This window comes from Papaver somniferum, unplaced genomic scaffold (assembly GCF_003573695.1).
Source record: "Papaver somniferum cultivar HN1 unplaced genomic scaffold, ASM357369v1 unplaced-scaffold_6, whole genome shotgun sequence".
In the NCBI taxonomy this organism is placed as follows: domain Eukaryota; kingdom Viridiplantae; phylum Streptophyta; class Magnoliopsida; order Ranunculales; family Papaveraceae; genus Papaver; species Papaver somniferum.
This window is the reverse complement of record NW_020648748.1, coordinates 819,535-843,761: the sequence shown is the minus strand read 5'-3', so window position 1 is coordinate 843,761 and position 24,227 is coordinate 819,535. Positions and strand designations below refer to the sequence as shown.

Sequence of the window (24,227 nt, the reverse complement as noted above, 5' to 3'; positions counted from 1 at the left end):
AAATTTAGCAAAGTCGCATTAGCCGAACATAGTGTTTCTCTAAATCATACACTAGGTTCGGCTCAAAATTGATACTCCAAGATCAGCCAACTGATCTTCTAAAACCTAATTTCATCTTTGAAATCATATTCTATCGATAAAACAAAATAAAATCAATCAAAAACAAGATGGGTTTGTTATACATACATTCTAAAATACATCTAAGAGCAATTGAGATTTGGATTTCGCACTCCGATATCGCTCACTTCGATTCTTGTTTGCTTTGCTTGATCAATTTCTTGATTGTATTGGAGTCCAAGCTGTTTAAGTTTAAAGTTTATTTTGATTTTTGATTTTTGATTTTAGGTTTTTGAGGATAAAGGCGTTCTAGTAATTTAAATTGTTTAAGGATATATAGGTAATTGCTCTATCTTTAGACACCCCTTATAAACCCATCCTAAATGGTATAATAAATGAGTATGCCTCAAAACAATTGAGTATGCCTCATAACATGTTTCCTAAAAAGAGGAAATAAAATAAAATTGTAATATTCAGCTAAAGGACAAACCCACTTTCAAGAGTCAAGACCACTTTCCTCGTCTAAAACAACTGAAGTAAGGCAAAAGAAAAAACCTTCGTTGACCAACGTATAAGAATACTCTAATTTCCCGGAATTTGAGACTCAGAACTTGCCAAGTTACATATTTACTATGGGATGGTGACCACGTTTCTTGTTGACAATCATGATTCTAGAATAGTGCTTCCATAATACCAACAGGCACGCTATAGATTCTAGGAGAAGAAAATCTCCACCATAAAATCAGCCTGTGTGACTCTTGTTGGCTAGTTACAGGATCAGACATCAGAAGTTTAAAACCTGACAACACCAGATAAACTATGCCGAATTACCTCATAGGGTGGAAATGCCACTCTTTCTGTCAGGTGTACGCAAGGTTAAAGGTTGTGGAGTATTAAGTACTCTGCTTTGACAATTGGCATTCCCACATAACAATTAGGTAAAGATCCAATGACATTAAAAACAGTGTTAAGCTCACCTTCATAGTTTGAAATCAGCATTATCTACCTAATTTATTACTTGACACCACATCCAGAACATTCACAAATCCAGGGAAGAACCTTAAACAATACTCCAACATGACAGCAAGGGCCACACAAAAAGAACCTAGTTTAACTAACAACCACGAAAAAAGAACCGATTCATTTACGCAGACAACTCCTGCTTGCATTACATACAATACAACACAGTTCGTATAACATTTTCAATAACTTGGGAGACAGTTTATGGAATTTGTTGGATGCATCTAAATTCTTTGGGGAAATCCACATAACATACAATTCATCCTACATTCTGACTAAAAACTAAACATGGTTGTTATCTAAATAGTTATCATGTTACTCGACATGAAGAATTTACCTCTTGAGAAATCAACAGAGTGACTGACCTTGATACACTTTGAACAGTTCAGTCACGTCTTTCTCATACTTGAACACAAACTTGTCCAAGAAATGCCTCTCGGTCATCGTTGCTAATGTACTTGGTTTGATTAACTTCTCAATTAGACCCTTGGAAACTAGCATTCGCATAAAAGAACACCTCGGGATAATGGTGTCATTCAAACTAGAACCAAGAACTCGAGGACTACTAGCAATGTCGGATCGACTATAACCCATTTTGTTGACGAGGAAATCCGCTGTCAATGTTATCTTCTTCTCAGAATACCTCATACAATTACGCAATTTCATAAATGTATCAGACCAACCCAATCTCTTGTAATCTAGCAATTTCTTTTCCCATGAAGATTACCTGTAAACCTTCAATAAAATTCGACGAATTAAAACGAGGTTCGAAACCCAATCTCCTGGCATTCTCTACTAGCTTCTCGAATCGAACATTAGACATCAGAAACCCTCTCGGTTGCCTGGTTACAGACTTAAAAATGTCAGATTCAGGAACACCTTCCTTTCTCAAAAGATCAATGTTGAGATTTAGATTCATGACATGACCCTGTGCATAACCCATTACACATCGTTTTAGAGTAGCAATGACAATTTCATCTGTATGAAGAATGCTCTTCAGGGCATCATAGAAAGGGATGATCAAGTTTAAGCTTGCTTTAAAGATATATGGATTACAAGTAACGAAATTGGCAACTTCAATTCCAGAAAGTCCTTTAGAATTGAAAAATTCCAATTTGGGTTATAGGGTTTTGTGTGGATTGATTAAGAGAATTGATGGAGACCTGGTAATGAGTTTAGAGATTTGAGATTTATCAAAGGGCCCATTACAAAAATGGTCAAACTTTTTGTAATTCGTTCACAAAATGATCATACTTTTGTATTTCAATTACAAAATGGTCACGGTTCCATCAGATTTAACATTTTTGAATAAAACGGTGTTAACTTTTTCCATAATACCCTCATTCCAAAATATCTTCTTCATTTAATAAATTGGTTGATGCGGTGGTGATGAAGCGGTGGTGGTGGTGGTGGAAGCTTAAGAATCTCCACTAAACTCCAGAATGGAAGCAATGAACCCTTTGGGTGAATGCGGTGTAACGATTCTGAATGCGTTCTAACGAACCTGAATGCGATGTAACGATATGTAAGCGGCGGCACCACCACTTACAAATAGCATCACTGTCAAAAAAAACTATAATGAAGGTAGAATTTGAAATCATGTATGGAAGGATAAATAAGAAGGATATGTAGATAATTTCATTATCATATTTAATTGTGAATCACCACTTAACTCTCTATTTAACGGAAGTATGACCATTTTGTTAATAGTTTATAATAGTATGACTACTTTGTATATCGGGTATTAATAGTATGACTGTTTTGCAATTTTTCCTTTATCAAATCCGTAAGTTTGAAGTAAGGTCAGGAAAGAATGATTTTTTGGTTAGTATAAAATTTAATTGTTTTTAAACTCAATAAAATTGAAACAAAATTATTTTCAGATATATGTATGTTTTTGTCATTTGCTGTAACAACAATGGTTGAATATGATATTTTACCAAAGACACTTTGATTGTTTTTATTAATCAACTTTAACTTTAATTAATATCTTACCAAACGTCTAACTGTTTTTTTCTCACAGCAGAAAAGTGCTTTTGCAAAAACCGCAGCAATACCAAACTAGGCCTTAAATTGGCCAATTTGCTAGTTAAGTTATTACCGTTCACCTTTGTCTCCCATCTTTGGCATGCTTGTAAATCCAATAACCGCCACTTGAGCATTAATACGCCAATTTTGCGCTACTTTGGCGCCAGCGCACTATGGCCTTGATCTAAAATTGCTAGGATGCTTTAGTTAAGCCAAATTCATGTCAATATGCTTTCCAACTGTTACAAATATGCGACATACACACATATGTGTTATTTTTGCTTTACTTAGCACAATCGCTCGACAATAGTGATGACTCTTGCATCACCAGCTTGTTTGTACTTTCCAAGCTTTGGCCAGCCATGGACTAATGCATATGCCAACTCTTGGCATATTCTGCACTGTTGCATCATCCTTGAATTTGGGCTAACTCAATTCCATGGATATGCATCAACGCCAACATCGCATGTTGCATTTGTCAATTTGGCCTTATTTTTTCTTCCCTGAATGAAGCTTCATTGTGTCGGCAAATAAGCTTCATTGCTTGGCCAATGACTTTACAGTGTAGCGCCACTGTAAGGATCCAAAGTAGGTCGATGACTATTAACTAGCCAAATGAAAATTTCGCCGCGTAATCACTTTATTAGTAGGTCAATGACTATTGACTTGCGGATCCTTAAAACCACCATGGCACTTTACTGGTCATGCACGGTCTTGCTATCTTAGCGCTTGACGGTCTATGCAATGTCTCACAATCTTGGATGATCACTGACTTGGCCGGCTATGATGTAACGCGCAACCTTTGTGCTTCATTAGCCATGCCTGTTATCGACCTCCCCCGCTTAATTTTTTCAACGTCCTCGTTGAACGCAACCATTTCTATACTTGTATTAACTTCGTCGCATGCACTCTCAGAACCATTTCTAAAATTTAGCAATCTTTGCTGGCTTTTGCCAAACGCCCTTATCCAACTTCCATGCTTTAGCATCAGCATCACTTAGCTTTAATGCCTTACCATTGATCCTACTAACTTGAACTTTGTTGTTGCGTTGCGTATACGTTCCAACTCCACTTCAAATTGTATATCAATACTCAAATGGAAATTGAAATTCCTCTTGCCAACTCTCTGAATTAGTCTTGAATTTCAATTGAATCATTGCGCCTAAGTGTACGCAAGTAAAGACCACACTGATCATTTCCATAGTCTTTATGCCTTCACTTTCCTAGTTGCACCACGCAACATAATATGACTTATACAAGACTTGTCCTTATTCTTCAATCATGTTGCGCCTACGCCAAAATATTGCCAAAGAACCAGCGCCTTGCTGTTCTTTGCTTACATTGTTGTAACAATATGATTGAAATGCATGAGTTTTATTCTAACTATCAATGTTCTTATGAAACTCCCATAACGAAGCAGAATATAATTGACACTTAGTTGAATACTCCTTCAAACTGAGGCTATTATGTTGCTTTAGCTATCATGAAGATTTCTTCAAGAATGACCCCATGACATCCTTATGCATAACCACTACTTTGTCCTTCCTTCTTCATGTATCTACAACTCGGCCTAACTTGCATCTCTAAACGCATTATGCATCTTGTCTATGCCCAAATCCTATTTAGCGCATGCTAATCTTACATATCTGCCCTGCTAGTAACACATGACACAAACTTGTGTACCTTTGCACATTTGAAGTAGACGTAACTTGGTAATTCTGAGCATCACCATAGAGCACAACAAGTCATATTATTTAATGACTTCCGCTGATAAGTACCTTAAACAGTTGCAAACAAGGCTACAATCCTTATATGCTTCCTATTCTTAGCTAGTTCAACTGCATTGATCAACTACTGTAGGAGCGCTAAATATTATTCAAAGATGAAAAAAGTGTGACCAATTGACCGAATAAATGGATGAGGGTACATGGATGTTGTGTGTGCTTTGTCATTACACACAACTTCAGTCATTTATAACTCGAGGAACAAAGGAAAGTACGTTGAAGCTGAAGTTAGTTTAGTTTTAGATGAGAATGATGAGTAAAATCTATACTGAAATGTTGGAGCAAATTGAACGGATCATACAACACACCAAGAGTATAGTAAACGGTATGTTTTGGTACATTATGCAAATAAGATGGGTCAATCGTCTGATTTCTAAACGTCATTGAAGTTTACATTTCCATAAAAGATAATTAAATATATACAAATTAAAAATATCCTGGGTAATTTTAATGGGTTGGAATGTTATAGACTGTCACAGAAGGGGCAGTTTCTTATAGTTGTGGTAAAATGGGGTATTTGGAGGTGGCGAAATAGCATTTCCTCCTAATGTAATACACTTCTACAACTAGGTTGGACATTAAATTGGAAGTTAGAAAATTACTGGCCTTTAACAAAACACAAATAATATTAATACATCTTTCCTTCCAATTAAAACGAATCTTGGGGCGTGTGATTGGACAGTTTAGTAATACTCAATTGTTTAATTTGTAAAAGGTATAAAAGTTTTTGACAAAATGAAGGGCACCATTTTTCTAGTCAGTATTCCATCGATACTAAAAACTAAACTCACCATCTTAATTCAATAGGCTTTTTACATGACTGAGAGAGTTTACCATCAGAACACCATTGCTCAAGACTCAAAAATATGGCCTGAATTTTGTGGACCAGTCTTCAATTCATAACTAATTCAGCTTTGCAACTGGTGCACTTGAAGTAGAATCTGAAAAGCCGCGTCCCTAAATACATGATTTATAAAGGGGATAACACTATTAGCGGACTGATACCAATCCATATAGGACAAATAAATGTTAACAGATCCTGACCGTCGGATCGTTGAATTGATATCACCCCGCTAATAATGGTATCCCTTTTATAAATCATGAAATAGTCAAGGGAAGCATTATCCGCTTTTGTTGCTTAGGATAAAAATCTAAAACGTTGTGGAAATCTTGGTGAAAAGTAGTAACTCAACCGTTTTGTTGCTTCAAAAAACTCGTTTTCTTCAGAAAACTCCCCAACAATTGCTTGATTTATAAAGGTAATACCAGTTCTACTGAGTGCTGATACTGTTTCATATAGGACAAAAAGATCCCACCGATCCTGGCCGTTGGATCGATGAAATGGTATCAGCACTTAGTAGGACTGGTATCCCCCTTTATAAATCGTGAACAATTGACCCAGGGGTTTCTGAATAGATGAAAACAAACCAAAGAGAGATTCCTTAAATTTATAGCCTTTTGGTTCTCTTGTGAAGCAATTTTGGAAAGCAAGTCTGAAAAGGGAAAGTAAAAAATCATTCTATTCAGCCCAACCCAAACCCAGTCAAAGCCACCACTTTCCTCTTTTAGGAGTAATTGTCTAAAGTAATGCTAGTTTCCACCAAGAAAAAAATAATCAACTTCCATGTCTAAGAATACCCATATTTCTCTGAATTTTGAGACTCAAACTTGCTAATTTGCCAGGAGTTGCTGACTACATATAATTCATACCAAAATCACATAAATCAGTTGTTCTGCAACCTAAATCCAATCATTAAGCAATTGGATGCACACTTCTATCCATGTAACTGACTTACTCATAGCTGATCTTTTCTGTCAAGATGCTTGATGAGTAAAGAATACCAAGGATTGCCATGATTGTGTTGATGAGTAAAGAATGTCAAGCTGCAAATAATACATGCTAAATTGTGGTGCTCCACATTTCTTGTTGACAATCATGATTCTAGAATAGTTCTTTCATCCAACCAACAGGCACGCTACATCGAATCTAGGAGAAGAAAACTTTTCCATTCTATATGGCACATTATCTCACCGCAAAATCAGCCTGTGTGGCTCTTGTTGGTTAGTTACAGGATCAGAATTTAGACATCACAAGTTTGATACCTGACAACGGCATACACTACGCCAAATTACCTCATAGGATGGAAATGCCACTCTTTCTGTCAGGTGTATGTAAAGGTTAGAGGTTGTGGAGTAATAAGTACTCTGCTTTGGCTATTGGCCTTCCCAGATTCAAGTCTAACGATTAGGAAAAGATCAAACAACATTAAAAACTGTGCTAAGCTATAACAATCAAGCAATACCAACAGCATCATGAAGTGAAGTTACAATCAATGAATGTTACGTTAGCAAATTAACTGCATTTGAATTATAGAATTTGTACCTACTTATGTTATGTTACCCAAATTGACATCTCTTTCATCTTTTCATAGTTTGAGGTTAGTGCTACCTACTTATATATGACAAAGTTTCACATATGGAACACTGCAACAGATAACTTACGGAATTTGTTGGATGCATCTAAATTATATGGGGAGATCCACAAAGGGTGGAAATGCCACCCTTTCTGTCAGGCATATCCAAGGTTAGAGGTTGTGAAGTAATTGGCATTCCTAAACTCAAGCCGAACAATTAGGTAAAGATCAACTGATATTACAAACAGTGTTAAGCTTATAACAAACTAACAATCAAGCAATTTCAACTGCATCATGAGGTGAAGTTACGAACAATGAATGTTACATTACCAAACTAACTGATAAGAGAATTATAGAATTGGTACGCAAATTGACATCTCTTCCATCATCCTCATAGTTTGAAATTAGCCTTACTACCTACTTAACAAAGTTTCAGATATACAACATTGAAACAGACGATTAACAGAATTAGTCGGATGCATCTAAATTCTTTGGGGATAACACACAATTTACTCAGCATTCTGACTAAATCAAGTTCAATTATCAACTGAATTAAGCATTATGACTAAGTCAAATTCAATTATCAACTGAATTAAACATGGTTGTTATCTAAATAGTTATTATGTTACTTACTCGTAACAACGAATTTACCTCTTGAGAAATCAACAGAGTGACTGACCTTTGTATACTTTGAATAGTTCATTCGCGTCTTTCTCATACTTGAACACAAACTGTTTCTTCTCATGTACAAAAATTATCCTTCTCCAAGTGGGTGGATGTGTAAACTGGAGTTTTATTCCCTGGTCAGCAAGATTGTTTAGGGTTGCAGCTCCGTGTATTTACTGCTCTGTGCCATCCATTGTCTCGCCCCTAGAAGAGACCAACGACTTGGACAAATTTTGGAGTGCACATAAATAACATACATATTGCCGAGGAATTAACAATGATTTTAAGACCTCTAGTATGAGAGGATCTAATAAACCATACTTCAAAAATTACAGCTCATTTGGTTACGAAAATAAATCACGTGGATTGGTAAGCCAGGATCTAATATAGTGTCAAAGAAGTTGAGATTTATAATGAAAAAGACAGATCTTAACAATTCTTTGGCCACATGAAAAACTACTGCAAATCCTCTCTGAATTCTTGAATCAAGCAACATCATGCAGTGAAAACAAATAAATAATCCTACATTCCTAATAGACCTCTCTCTTGTCTCTCTTGTTTGAAAATAAGAGTTATCCAAAGTAAAGGTAACATTTAAATCATCAAATTTGCTGGCTGTATCTGTGTTCTTGGGGGTAATTTCATGACGCACTATTCACCAGATATTCTTACTAGTAGAGTTCAAACATGCTTGTTAGTTGACACCAAAATAGCTATGTTCTCAATAGTAGAGTTTACATGCTTCGTAGTAGTTACACATATAGCTAGTGCTAAATTACAGAAACTAAAGAAAGGATCTCTTGAAATTTCTACTGACCTGGGTATACTTGAAATAGTTCAGAAACTTCTTTCTCATACTTGCACAGAAACTTGTTAAAAAATTTGTCTCAGTCACTGTTACTGATGCACTTGGAATGATTCTAGAACAGTTCTTCGATCCTACCAACAGGCACACTATATGGATTCTAGAAGAAGAAACGATTCATTCTATATGCCCCTATATCTCCAGTTCTCCACCAAAAAATCAGCCTGTGTGGCACTTGTTGGCTAGTTACAATAAAGACATCAGATGTTTGAAACCAGAGAACACCAGATACATTATGCCAAATTATCTCATAGGGTGGAAATCTCTTTCTGTCAGGTATATGCAAGGTTAAAGGTTGTGGAGTATTAAGTACTCTGCTTTGGCATTTGGCCTTCCCAAATTCAAGCAGGACGATTAGAGAAAAAACCAAATGACGTTAGAAAACACTGCTGAGCTTATAACAGTCAAGCAATTTAAACTCAGCGTCATGAGGTGAAGTTACAAACAGTGAATGTTATATTACCAAACTAATTGAACTTTGAATTATCGAATTTGTACCCAAATTGACATCTCTTTCATCTTTATTGTTTGAAATTTACCACATTGCAAATAACAAGGAATCAAATATACCACATTGCAAGAGACAATTTACGGAATTTGTTGGATGCATTTAAATTCTTTGGGGAAATCCAAATAACACACATTCTGACAAAATCGAGTTCAGTGATCAACTAAAACTAAACATGGTTGTTATACAAATACTTATCGAACAATGAATTTTACCTCTTGAGAAATCAACAGAGTGACTGACCTTGGTATACTTTGAATAGTTCAGTTGCTTTTTTCTCATACTTGAACACAAACTTGTCCAGGAAACGCCTCTCACTCATTGTTGCAAATGTAGTTGGTTTGATTAGCTTCTCAATTAGACCCTTGGAAACTAGCATTCGCAAAACAGAACACCTGGGGATAATCGTATCGTTCAAGCTAGAACCCAAAACTCGAGGACTACTAGCAATGTCAGATCGATTATAACCCATTTCTTTGACAAGGAAATCCGCTATCAATGTTATCTTTTTCTCAGAATACCTCATGCAATTAGGCAATTTCATAAATGAAACTCGAATTTCTGCATCAGACCAACCCAATCTCTTGTAAACTAGCAATTTCTTTTCCCATGATGATTCACTCATACTTAACAATACCTGTAAACCTTCAATAAAATTCAACGATTTAAAACGAGGTTCAAAACCCAATCTCTTCGCATTCTCTACTAGCTTCTCGAATCGATCATTACAAATCAGTAACCCTCTCGGTCGCCTGGTTACAGACATAAAAATGTCAGATTCAGGAACACCTTCATTTCTCAAAAGATCTGTTGGATTTCATGGATCAAGAGAGGAGTGAGAGAGAAATTCGAACAAAACTCACGTAAAGATTACATTGCTTAAATTACTCTACATTTTACATTAACTTGAAAGAACCTTTAAATAAGCATTACATAAAGATATAACCACTAATCCATTACTTATTCCACTAACATTTAATTCCTAACTTGTAGGTCTACATTTCCCACCTCTGTTAGTTCAACAATTAGTAACCAATAATTATATAAAACACGTCTTATGATACCTAATTAATATGAGATCACATTTACCAAATCTAAACACACGTTTCCTTTTTTTCTTAAGCCGTGTTTGGATTATATCCAACACCTTCCCTTAATTCAGACACGTTTAATTCTTCGTTGGTTTTCATCACTGCATCATATTAGCAAAAAAAAAAAAATATTCATCATCGCAATGATTATCATCGCGACGGTCTTCATCATAATGATCGTCTTCATCGGATCATTATCTTCATCATTGCATCATCCATCATCATAAATCAACAACATCTTTTATATGTTTGTCGTCGCCACCACCATCAACATCATCATCAGTCATCGTCATTATCATCATCATTGTAAGCCAACCAACATTCAACATAACTTAGACTAACCCAAATTTTTTTGAACAAAATTTTAGACTCCCTCTACATATTTTGAACTAAACAGTTTTGCACCAAAAATATTTTCATCATAATTTCTCTTCTCAACAAAAACTGTAATCAATCTTTTTTATGCAGACTTTTTTTTCACTATTTTTTTTTCAATGGAAACCCCTGTTTTCCAAAGACCTAATTAGTAGGATTTTTTCTTCATCACATTTTTTTCATCTCATAGTTAGAAATCCTTACTTTCCAACTTTGTCTTTATCGCAGCTACAAACCCATGTTTTCTGACTTAAAAAAAACAATTTTTCAACGAAAACCCTTGTTTTCCAAACACACATAAATCTATTTTTTTCTTCCTCGGAAACAATTTTTCTAACATCACTTTTTTCACCAAATAAATCATACTATTTAAAAACAAAATTTTCAAAACAATTTTCTAAACCCTCTCTCAACATTCTTAAAACTTATGAACATTTTTTAAATTCTTGCGTAACATGTTTTTCTATATAACCCTCTCCCTCAACTCAGCTCTCAACCCCAGCTCTGATACCATGTTGGATTTCATGGATCAAGAGAGGAGTGAGAGAGAGATTTGAACAAAACTCACACAAAGATTACATTGCTTAAATCACTCTACATTTTACATTAACTTGAAAGAACCTTTAAATAGGCATTACATAAAGATATAACCACTAATCCATTACTTATTCCACTAACATTTAATTCCTAACTTGTAGGTCTATATTTCCCACGTCTGTTAGTTCAACAATTACTAACCAATAATTATGTAAAAAACGTCTTATGATACCTAATTAATATGAGATCACATTTACCAAATCTAAACACACGTTTCCTTTTTTTCTTAAGCCTTGTTTGGATTATATCCAACAAGATCAATATTGAGTTTCAGATTCATGACATGACCCTGTGCATAACCTATTACACAACGTTTTAAGGTACCAATGACAATTTCATCTTTATGAAGAATGCCCTTGAGGGCATCATAGAGAGGGATGATCAAGTTTAAACTTTCTCTAAAGATATATGGATTACAGGTAAAGAAGTTGGCAAGTTCAATTCCAGAAAGCCCTTTGGAATTGAAACTTAGAAAAGATTTTTGGTGAATAATTTCCACACCTTAATCGTGTAGATAGCAGATATATTTATAGGCAATGTTTATCTCAATCTGTTACAATATGCTTAACAACCTAAAGAGATTACACGCCATTATTGTAGGCTACAGACTTTGACAGAATACTTGGTCAGGGTCTTTGGTCTTGAGACTTAATAGGCAAGTCTTATGGAGTCTTGCTAACATTCTCCCTCAAGTTGTACCGTAGATCGCGAAGTTTCAACTTGCTTCTTAGTATATGAAACCTTGGCGCCAGTAACCCCTTAGTGAAGATGTCTGCTATCTGATCTCTGGAACTGATGAACCTGACTTGAAGTTGCTTGGATGTTACACGCTCACGAACAAAGTGGTAGTCTATCTCAATGTGCTTTGTACGAGCATGAAAAAAAGGATTTGAGGTTAAATACGTTGCTCCTAAATTGTCACACCAAAGTATAGGTGGTGAGGTTTGAACACCAAGCTCTTGAAGTAACGATTGGATCCAAATTATCTCTGAAGTGGCAATAGCAATGCCACGATATTCTGCTTCTGTGCTGGGCGTCTGTCATCAAGCTAGCCCAATCCGCATCAGAATAGGCTTGTAAGGAAAAATCTCTTGATGGTCGGAGATGCAGGCCATAACCAACTGTGTTTTTGAGATATCGAATGATTCGTTTCACCAATTCCCAGTGCTCTTCATAAGGGTCATGCATATACTGAGAGACCTTGTTGACCGCAACTGAGATGTCCGGTCTTGTTAAATGCAAATACTGCAGCGCACCCACAAAGCTGCGATATAAACTCGAGTCATGAAATTTACTGGTACCTTGCTTCTAGATTTTAACATTTGCAGCCAATGGTGTGTTCACTGGTTTAACCCCATCCAGCTTTGTCTTTCGAAGAAGATCTGTGGCATACTTACGTTGCATGAGAATCAGCTCATCTCCATGCCTGAGCACTTCTACTCCCAGAAATAATGATAATTCACCCAAATCTTTCAGTGCAAAGACCGCACTGAGATCAGCAATTAATGCAGATATTTCATCTGCATGGGATCCCGTAACTATTATGTCATCTACATATACCAGAACATATAGAGCTGACCGTGATGGTTGGCGAATAAATAGTGAGTTGTCTGCAATAGACCCCTTGAAGCCAAATGAATTAGATAAGTGCTGAGCTTCGAAAACCAGGCCCTAGACGCCTGTTTGAGACCATAAAGAGATTTGTGCAACTTGCAGACATGTGTGGGATAGTTTGCATCTACATATCCTCGAGGTTGTTGCATGTATACATCCTCCTCCAATGTGCCACGCAAAAACGCATTTTCAACATCCAACTGCTTGATTGGCCAGTGATGCATAACCGCAATAGATAGCACAATACGGATGGTGCATGGTTTAACCACTGGGGAAAAAGTTTCACTACAATCGATACCCTGTTGTTGGTTGTAACCTTTGGCCACCAGACGGGCTTTCCTTTTGTTGATCGAACCATCTGGGTTCTGTTTAATTCTGTAATCCCATTTGGATCCCACAACATTTATACCTTGCTCATATTTGACAAGAGAGTAAGTTCCATTCTGAATCAGTGCATTAATATGAATATCCATTGCTTCCCTCCAATCTGGATCTTTACGTGCAGCTGAAAAGCAGGTAGGTTCCATGAAGGTTGCATCAGGCAAGGTATGTTTGGAGGCCATGAGACAGAGCTTTTGAATTGGCTTGTGGATGCCAGATTTCGCTCGTTTCATCATTGGGTGCACATGGCCTCCACTGTGGTCCTCCTCAGAAGCAAGAGCAGCTGGAATTGGCAATGTGGATTCATTAGTTGAAGATGGATTGGAATGTGATTCAGCAGTCGATGATGAATCCAGCTCCAAGTCAGGTGTATCAGCAGAGATAGAGGATGTAGCCTGAATTGGTGCAATTTCTGGAATTTGCTGAGCAGGCATTTGTTGTTGATTGACAACCTTTTGGACAGACACACTACTATTGCAAAAAGGATGCTTAAAGAAAATACATGTGCTAGAATGCACTATACCTGGATTTGGCATCGGTGACTGCTGCTTGAGGGATAAAAATGGGAATGTGTTTTCTTCAAATCTAACATGCCTATAAATATATACCCTGTTTGTTTCTTTGTGTAAGCACATGTAACCCTTATGGGAATTATTGTAACCGATGAAGACACAAGGAAGTGACCTAGTGTATAGTTTGTCACTGTTATATTTCCTTAAGCAAGGATATGCCAAGAAGCCAAAGACCTTGAGAAGGGAATGATTAGGTGGCTTGTTGAATAAAAGTTCAAGTGGTGTTTTTGAATCTGACAGTGATTTTGGAAGTCTGTTAATGAGATAGCATGCAGTAAGAAAAGCATCTGCCCAGAATGATTTAGGCATATATGCATGAAAAAGTAGAGCCAAACCAGACTCTGTGACATGTATGATTCGACGCTCAGCCAGTACATTTTGAGGAGACGTGTGAGGACATGAAAAGCGATGTTGGATGCCTGAGTCATTTAGATAAGAAGTGAACTTCTCGTATTCTAAAGCATTATCCGACTGAAAGATCTTTATTTTATTGTCTGTAAGGTTTTCGACCTACTTCCTAAATAGAATAAATGTTTGCAATGCATCAGAACGCTGTACTAGCGGGAAAATCCATGTATAATGGGAGAATACATCCATAAACAAGATATAATATCGAAAGCCAGTTCTTGACAATGATGGAGAGACCCAAATATCTGAGACAACTAAGCTCAAAGGTTTATTATAAGCAGTGTTACTAAGTGAGAAAGATAACTTCTTGCTTTTACTCACATGACAAGAGTGACAGAACTCAAATTTTTTATTGCTAACTGGAAGGGAAAACTGATGACAAATTTTCGACACAGTGTTAAGCATAGGATGACCTAAACGTTGATGCCATATTGGAAGAGTTGACGAAACCATTGTGGTTGGTTTTATTGAACACTCTGGCAAACTGACTCCATCAAACACATACAACCCATTTTTGTTGATCCGTTTTAGCAGCAGGGTCCCCGTGCACTTGTCCTTTACAACAAAAAAACCAGAGTGAAACTCAAAATATACATTGTTGTCTTTACAAAATTGTGAAACTGATAGGAGATTAGTTTTAATCTGAGGAACATGATAGATATTGTTCAACGAAAAAATACGGGAGTTTAGTGTAAAGGAACCATTACCAACTTTGGAAATATCCAGTGCATTACCATTTCCCACATGAACTTTCTCAGTACCATGGTATTCATGGGGAATGGACAAGTTGCGCATGTCAGCTGTAAGGTGGTGAGTTGCTCCTGTGTCTGTCACCCATTCATTGTTTAGATGACCACCAGGGAAGGCAACATAGGCAGCTGGAGAACGATTGGAGTTGTTACTGGATTTCTCATAACGAAACCAACATTTGTCTCTCAGATGTCCTTTCTTCTTACAAATCTGGCACTTCTCTACGATCTGTTGATTGTGTGGATACTGCTACGATCGAGTGTTTGATGAGTTGTTGTTATACTGATACCCCTGATTGTTAAATCTCCTTGGATCTCCTCTGCTGGATGACCCTGTGTGGGTTACAACCACATTTGCAACTGGGGTCTGCAATAATGATAACTGTTACTCTTGACGCATGTCAAAGGTAACTAGATGAGAGTAGAAGGTGTCGATATCCATGTCTTCTACAGTGCTTAAAGCTGTGACAATGGTATTATAACTCTGATTGAGGCCATTATTAATGGCTTGTTTTTTTTCATTTGTGGTAACAGCGCAGCCAGACTCTGCTAACTGAGCAAATAAGGATTTAGCATCATTCAAATAGGTTTTGAGTGTTTTGTTACCTTTGGACATGCTGTGAAGTTGTTTCATTAGATTCATCTGATGATGAAACGTCTTAGGTGCATACTCCGATTCGAGTTTCTCCAAAACCTCCATTGAAAATGTGATATGGGCGACATTGCTGAGAACTTCTGGAGTTAATGTTGAATTCAACCATCCAACAATTAAAGAGTCCTGATGTTCATATGCTGTAAACTCAGGATTAACAACATCACTGTTTGGTAATGTTCTTGCAGGAACTGGTTTGGTTCCATCTACAAATCCATTTAGGTCATACCCCTTTAGGATGGGTTTGAGATGTGCTTTCCACAGAATATGATTAGTTTCTGTATGTTTTAATGTTACTAGATGATGGATCTGGACCTGTCTGAGGGTATTTGTGGTGCCTGCCATTGATGGATTTCTGGGTTTTTTTTGTGTTTCTGGTTCTGTTGCGGAAGATGGCTTGGATCGCGAAGGCTGATACCAACTTAGAAAAGATTTTTGGTGAATAATTTCCACACCTTAATCGTGTAGATATCAGATATATTTATAGGCAATGTTTATCTCAATCTGTTACAATATGCTTAACAACCTAAAGAGATTACACGCCATTATTGTAGGATACAGACTTTGACAGAATACTTGGTCAGGGTCTTTGGTCTTGAGACTTAATAGGCAAGTCTTATGGAGTCTTGCTAACATTGAAAATTCCAATTTGGGTTTTAGGGTTTTGTATGGATTGATTAAGAGAATAGATGGAACTTTGGTAATGAGTTTAGAGATTTGAGATTTGTCAAATCCATAAGTTTGTAGTAAGGTTAGGGCATCATCTTGTTGTGATGAGAGTTTAAGTTTGATTTTCTTATTAGTAGTGATGGCTTTTTCTTTTGACAATCCACATGAATTTATCAAGTATGAAACCACATCTGAGGATGAAGAAGATGGAGAATCTTGATTTGTGACAGAAGAAATGAATCTAATGCCCTTAATTGGAACAACAAGGAGGAGGAGAGATTGATTTTTTTGAATGAATGAGTGATTAATTAAAGAAAAAGATCCATTGATGTTTACAGTGTGAAGAATTACAGTGTTGAGCAGGGAACGAAACCCCATTGCTGCAGAGAGTAGTTGGTAGAGACGAGTGAAAATGGAGACGACAAATGAACTTGACCTAGGAGGTTCCTCAGATATACTGGGAAAGGCCCAATATCTGATTTTGGAGCACAAAAGCGGTATACGAGGCCCATGTGGAATCCAATATTTAATCGGCCAATTTGCTAGCTAAGCTAGTAGTGAATTTACAAGTTAACAACTTAGAAGTCACACATCAAGGGCATCTTGGTAGTGAGCAAGACAATTTCCACAGTAGATTCCTGGAAATTAACTAGTGCTAAACAGGTTTGGTGTAGTGCTGCTTTGAGTTTGCAAGCCAAAAAAAATATTACTACTTTATACTTGCAACCCAAAAATAAAATTTGATTTGACTTGTGTTACGCAATAGAGCGTATAATGCATAAGAATGGTTCAGGAAAGAGAAAATATTATTCATTAGAAGAAACAAAAGTATGGACACGCAGTTTATACTAGACAGAGTATACGGTAAAACAAAAGGAAAAGAAACTGTTATAGCAAGCGTGACCAACACATGTGGTCAGTTACTTTTGTAAAGAACAACGACTTCTAACAACTCCGGATAATAAGGCATGTTTGGTTAATACCCCCAAAATATAAAGACGAGAGTAAAGTCGAAGCTTATGCTTGAAAAAATCAAAACGAGGTGTGGCAAGGCGTTTAGTGAAAAGATCTGCAGATTGATGAAGAGAAGATGTATAGACCACCTGAAGATGCCTGAACTGAACCAGTTCACGAAAAAAATGATAATCAATAGCCAAGTGCTTTATCCGGCTATGAAAAAGGATTAGAAGCTAAAGTAATAACAATTTTGTTGTCACAAGATATAGATACAGGATTAGGTAGAAACACATGAAGATCTTTGAACACTTGACAAATCCATAAAAATATTGTTGCAGTGGAAGTAAGAGATCTATATTATTCTTCAGTGCTTGATCGAGACACAGTTGGTTGTTTCTTGGATGACTAAGAAATAAGAGTATCCCCAAAAAAATACACAGTACCCACTGGTGTATCTTCTATCATCAGGAAACCCTTCCCAATCAGCATTAGTGAACCCTTGTAGATCTGTAAAACCTTTAATGAAGTAAAAACCATGTCTTATAGTGCCATTGACATCTCTGAGAACTCTCTTGGCTGCAGTGAGGTGATCAGATTTAGGAGCATGAATAAACTGACATATCTGGTTAATAACAAAATTAGTAGTATCATGAGGAGGTAAACTGGTGGAAATAGAAACTGTAGTTATGGAAGCGGATGAGGTGGAAATGACATGTGGAAAGCCATAAGTAATGACTGGATTAGTGGAGGATAGAGTATCAAGTAGAGCGACAAACATGTCAAAATTACAAGTGGAAAAACAGACTCATTAAATATGACATGTCTGGAAACAAGAATTTTTCCAGTTGAGGGATTGAAACATCTGTACCCCTTTTGAGCAACACTATTTCCTAAGAAGATACATTGAGCACTTCTAGGATCCAACTTAGTAGATGTAGAACGCCTAAGCCATGGGAAGCACAAACAACCAAAATTTTTATGAAAAGAGTAATTAGGTATCTTATTAAAAAGTTTCCCAAAAAAATATAAAGAAAGAAGTTGATTTTATACGAAGTTTGTTGATAGTGTAATTGGCAGTAGTTAAATCTTCATACCAAAAGAGATAGTTAGAGAAGGTTCTAGTTACATCTAAAATGTGTCTGTACATGGATTCAACAACACCCTTCTTTTTTGGTGTACGTAGACAAATAATTTCATAAGAAATACCAAAAAATGAGAGAAAGGATTTCAATTCATTGTTGAAAAATTCACCACCTCCACCGGTCCTAATTGTTTTGATAGTGCAAGACAATAGATTCTCACCATAGATTTGAGGTTAACAAAATTGACTTGAACTCAGACATCAAGTCAGACTTAGCTGTAAAAGGAAAAACTCAACAAAATTTTGAAAAATTATGAATGATCTTCACATAAAACTTGAAACCAGTTACAAAAGTGACAAGAACAGGACCTTGAACATCCACATGAAGAAGTTGTAAAGGTAAAGTAGACATAGAATTAGACATACTAAATGGTAATTTGTGACTCTTGCCTAATTGACAAGCAGAGTACAATGTATTGGCTTTGAGTGAGAAGTATCAAGCATTATAGACTTATAGACTCTACTAAAAGATTCAAAAGAAGGATATGCCAATATCCTCTGCGACACTTCAGATGAAATTTTAACACAAGATAGCTAGGGATGAAGCTGATGTAAGAGTTGTAGCTAAATTGCTAGGATAAACGCCCTGGAAAAGGATCCTCCCTAATTTTCGATCCTTGAAACAAAAATAAGTTGAGGTAAAGGTTGGAGAACAGTTGTTGTCTTTAGCAAATTTTTGAAATGGATCAAGGTATGAGAGGCTTTAAGAATAGACATACCTTCTCAACACTTTATTCTCATCGAGCTGAGATGAATCTTGATTTGTGGTGGAAGAAATGAATCTAGTACCTTTAATTGCAGGAGGAGGAGGAGGACGATGTTGATTTTGTTGAATTAGTGAGTGATGAAGGAAGGGTATGGTTGTAGAAGAAGAAGTTTCATTGATGTTTTCAGTGTGAAGAATTACAGTGTTGAGTAGAGAACGAAACCCCATTGTTGCACAGAGGAGGAACATGAGTGAAAATGGAATCGGCAACTGAACTTATGCCCTAGGAGGTGCCTCAGCTATACTGGGCAAGGCCCAATAGCTGATTTTGGGAGCACAAAAGTGGTATACTAGGCCCATGTAGAATCCAAAATTTAATTGGTGTATCTGATAGCGAAGCTAGTATAGTTAACTTACAAGTTACAACTTGCGGGTCACTCATCCGATGGAGCTAGAAGTGCACCAGTTAAAGCACTAGAGCCTGAAGAAGCGGAAGCATTGGCAGCTTTGGAAGGGATCAGATGGGCAGCAGATAAAGGGTTTAGGAAAATCCAGCTAGAGGGAGAAAACCAAAACGTAGTCAATGCCATTAATGAAAGGAAAGAGCAGTTGCTTGGTTAAACAATAATATTATTCAAGATTGTCAATTTTGTTAAAGAACTTTGAAGTTTTGAAATATAGTTTTGTTCATAGAGATGCAAACAATGTAGCTGACCTGCTAGCTAAGCATGCTCTATCTATATCAGAAGCTGAAGAATGGTTAGATATAAAACCATTTTGGTTGGAAACAGCCTTGGATGATGATAGACTATCTATGTAGTTTTTTCCAGATTAATAAAACTCCTTTCGTATTTAAAAATAAAAATAAAAAAATCTAGGGCATGTTGGTAGTGAGAAAGTCGATATCCACATTAGAATCCTGGAAATGAACTAATGCGAAACATGTCTGGTGTAGTGGTTGCTTTGATTCCTTTGAGTTTGCAAGCCAAAAAATCAATTTTGTTACTTCTTTGGGTTTGCAACCCAAAAATAAAGTTTGATTTGACTTGTGCTATTACGTAGTAGAGTGTATGATAATGATCTCTATATGGCGTCATTTTGCTATTTATCCTTTAGAGATGTGAACTATAACAACTTAGAAGTTCATACTAGATGTATGCAGTCGAGTGCCTGAGAGCATGATGCGCTAGATTGCTGTCACTGAAACGTTTACAGAAATTATCGACTTGCTAGGTAAGATTGGCTTGTTGGTGGCTGTTGTGCACGTCAAAGAGCTAGTTGTGAAGCATTGCCATTAGTTCATTCTTACTCTTCTTTTAAGCTCCCAGACAAAAGACCTGTCCAAGACTATAATCTTTAAATAGTATAAATTTGGCAGTTGGTCTTTTGGCTACTTGAAGAGTACATATTGATATTCCACGCTCTGCTATTCTCCGTTGAATAGAGCCTGTCGGTGTCCCATCTTTTTCTGTCAATTTATAATGATACTCTTAGTTTTACTTGCGTCGCCATTCAATTAAAAACGAGTTCACCAGCGACAGTAGCTCAATTAGTCTGATGAATGATATAGTGCTGATTTGAATTTGGTTATAATAATCACACATCAAACTAATCATGAAAAAGACATACTTCGAATCTTTGATTATGACTTAGCAGTGTAGAAAAAAATTCGTCCCTGATTCAGTCACTTACCCAAGAAGTTAATGTGTTTATACCAGAAAACCCAAGTCACTGTTTCGTTAGTTTATTGTTGTTCAAGCAAATTACTAAAAGCAGGCATACTGCCACCTTGACCACCTGTCGTTAGAAATTAACATACTTGACCACCTTGAGATCTTTCTGCTTCTGGGGTGGCCTTTGTAATCGAAAGAGAAAAGTAGAAGCATGAATGAAGTATTGATTTATGATCGATTTTCTTTTTCTTATTCAATGGCTTGTGCTTGGAAGAGAAGAAGAAAACGAGAATTCATAGATAAAAATTTATTTATTAATCGGAATATATGAATTCGTTATCTAGAAATGTACGACCAATATGCGCCGAGTACTAGACTATGTCTTTGTTGAAAGTCCTAAACAATCAAATATAGACCGATTCAAAGCCGGTTCGTAGGATCCTTTTCCCATTGAGACGGTGTCTAATTTTGAATAAAAAAATTTCCGAGTCAACCCATTTTAACTTTCCCTTTTGCAACTCGGTGTGTTGGTTTGAAACTCGTTCTACCTTGCGCCAGCATGACGTCGCCTTTATACTCACACGATTGACCAGTCAATCTTTTCTCCATGGTAGTAAGTACATTGCATTTGATATTGCATTTGATTTTTCGTGTTCCATAAATGCAACAGCACCGACCTCACCATCCACATGCATTGTGCTCACACCAGTCACCAAGATCAGCCAGTAGACAGCAGCAACGTGAAGTGTCATTCCCGGCTCCTCATTGGCCATTTTTCATGCTAATATCTCCACTTTCCTGTCATACGCGGTTAATCTCGAGGAAAATCTTAATTTTTGTATTTTAAATTATCCCAAATGGAATGTTTAGTTGGAGGTTTCATGATAATTTAAGGGAATATCTCGTTTTAGTAATCCTTATCCGTGACTCAGTACTTAGAGTTCGTAATCAAATTGAATAGTGTTAAGTGTGAAGGCTCTTTAAGGAGTAAAAAACGCGTAACATGATGATACTAGCACGTAGCTTGTAGCAATGTACTAGTTGAAAATATGCGTTTGTTCCCCCTAATATCTTCCTTGTTAGGTTAAGTCATCAAAATATATCACTGCAATCAGTAATATTGGAATGTGTCTGTTGGTAACATCTTAAAATAAAAGAAATATATTATTGTATAACTACAACGCATGCACACTGCACACGGACTACCTAAAATAAAAGTATTTTTCCTTTTACCAAATGAGGTGAAGTCAGTTATTTATTCATGAAGGTAAGATAAAATCAACAGCAACAGCAACGGAAACGCAAGATAATTGATTAATGCGATAATAACAGCTGTTCTTAAATTTCAATGAAGCAGTAATCACTCTAAAGTACAATCCCCACTTATATGGAACAGATTTTGCCACGAATAGTTCGAGTAAGTAAAACACTGTCATATGTCTATCTCAAATTGTACTTCGTTTACTTTGTTTGTAGTCATCCACATTTTGTTCATACTAGACAAGACAAGCTCAAACATGGAATCTTCTAGAAACAAGGACAAAAGATGCATTGAGTGGAAAAGAAGTTAGCAGCAAGTGTACTAGTTGCATCTTTCTCGCTACTCCATTAGTCACAGCCTTATCTTCAATAAAGTTACGTACACCATTACATCAATTGAATCAGTACTTGGCCAGAAAATCCCCACATGTTATTATAACTTTACACAAACCCTTTAAGGAACAGGGCCAACAAGCCACGTTAGTCATCATTGCCTAGTCAACACAAATATCTTCTTATTCCTTAGTCGACTATAACCACTTTCTCAAGTTTGAACATCCACAGCCGCAACCACTCTATAAATACACCTTCTCCTCTTTCTTTTCTCCATTCACAACAGCAACAGAAATTTCACACTTAGATTCGTTCTCTGCAAATACATTAGTTTCCAAAAAAAAAAAAGAAAACTCACCTTCATAATCACTTGAAACATACTATATTTTTCTAGTACTATACAAAAAAGTCATATATGATGATGAATGGTAAGAGATGTAGAGAAGAAATGGAAGATAACATGGCGACATGTTTGATGTTATTATCACGAAACGGAGGAGGAGATCAGATCGACTATCGACCGTTCATTCAGGCACAGACGATATCGACAAGTTCAAAAAGCCGTGTTTACGAGTGTAAAACATGCAGTAGACAGTTTCCGTCATTTCAAGCACTTGGGGGACATAGAGCGAGTCACAAGAAACCTAAATTGGCAGACCAAGTATCATCTGATGATCTAAGGAGCCAACAACAAGTGACGAAACCGAAGATTCATGAATGTTCAATTTGCGGGTTAGAGTTTGCGATTGGACAAGCTTTGGGTGGGCATATGAGAAGACATAGAGCTGCCATGCTTGAATCTTCATTGGCAACTACAAAAACAGCAGTATTATCACCCTCTTCATCAAATATTACAACTGATACCAGTGAAAAACAACAAGTACCTGTACCTGTATTCAAGAGGTCGAATAGTAGCAGGAGAATTTTGGGTCTGAACTTGGATCTGAATATATCTGATCCTCTGCCTACAACAACAACAAAAGATTGCAATGATTTTGAGTTCTCATCTCTTGTATCAGCAACCAAACAGATGTCGACGACACCCGTTATTTACAGTTTTATTTGATTATTATGTACACTATACCTCCTAGGTAAGTAGGTAGCTCTAGATTTTACATAGAATTCATCCTTGTACTGTTCCCACCAAATTCTCTGTATAAACGGTGTAACTATTTGATTTTGGTTAAAAAGAGAATTTTTATACTTTCATCTAGGATCTGATTTGACTGAATTTGTCCATACTTTAAACGTTTAATCCTCTAATGCATCAATCTCTAAAGCTGGTAAAATCAATAAATGGCGAAATCCACAATCTGAGTCTGAGTGTTAGATAACCAGCATCTAGTTACATTAGGGTAACAGTTATATTAAGTTGTGTTCGGTAGCTGTAAATTTTATGAAACGAATCGATTTTTTACAGAATACTAGCTTATGTTACCCTTTTTTTGTTCAACGAAGATTTAGGAAAAAATCAGCATCTATTAAAATATAGATGACCAAACATTTTAGGTTAATTTTCGAAGACCATTAAACTTGATCTTCCACACTTCTAACTGGTTTTTTTCATAGTTTGGATTCTTAAGTAAGACATATTCTATGAATTTTTTTCCAAAGAGATGTCGCATGACGTTACTGAATAATCTAGTACCGAATACAACCTTAGCAGAGTAAATACCGTGTACAACAAAATACAAAAATATTCTTTCA

At 36.5% G+C, this 24,227-nt stretch overlaps 1 protein-coding gene across 1 annotated transcript; it reads left to right on the top strand.

Moving 5' to 3' along the window:
* The first annotated feature begins 22,791 nt into the window (after window positions 1–22,791).
* LOC113343549 (zinc finger protein ZAT8-like) lies at window positions 22,792–23,733 on the top strand. The gene has a single exon (XM_026587705.1). The coding sequence runs from the start codon at window positions 22,936–22,938 to the stop codon at window positions 23,584–23,586; it is 651 nt and encodes a 216-aa protein (XP_026443490.1). The 5' UTR covers window positions 22,792–22,935; the 3' UTR covers window positions 23,587–23,733.
* Window positions 23,734–24,227: the final 494 nt, after the last annotated feature.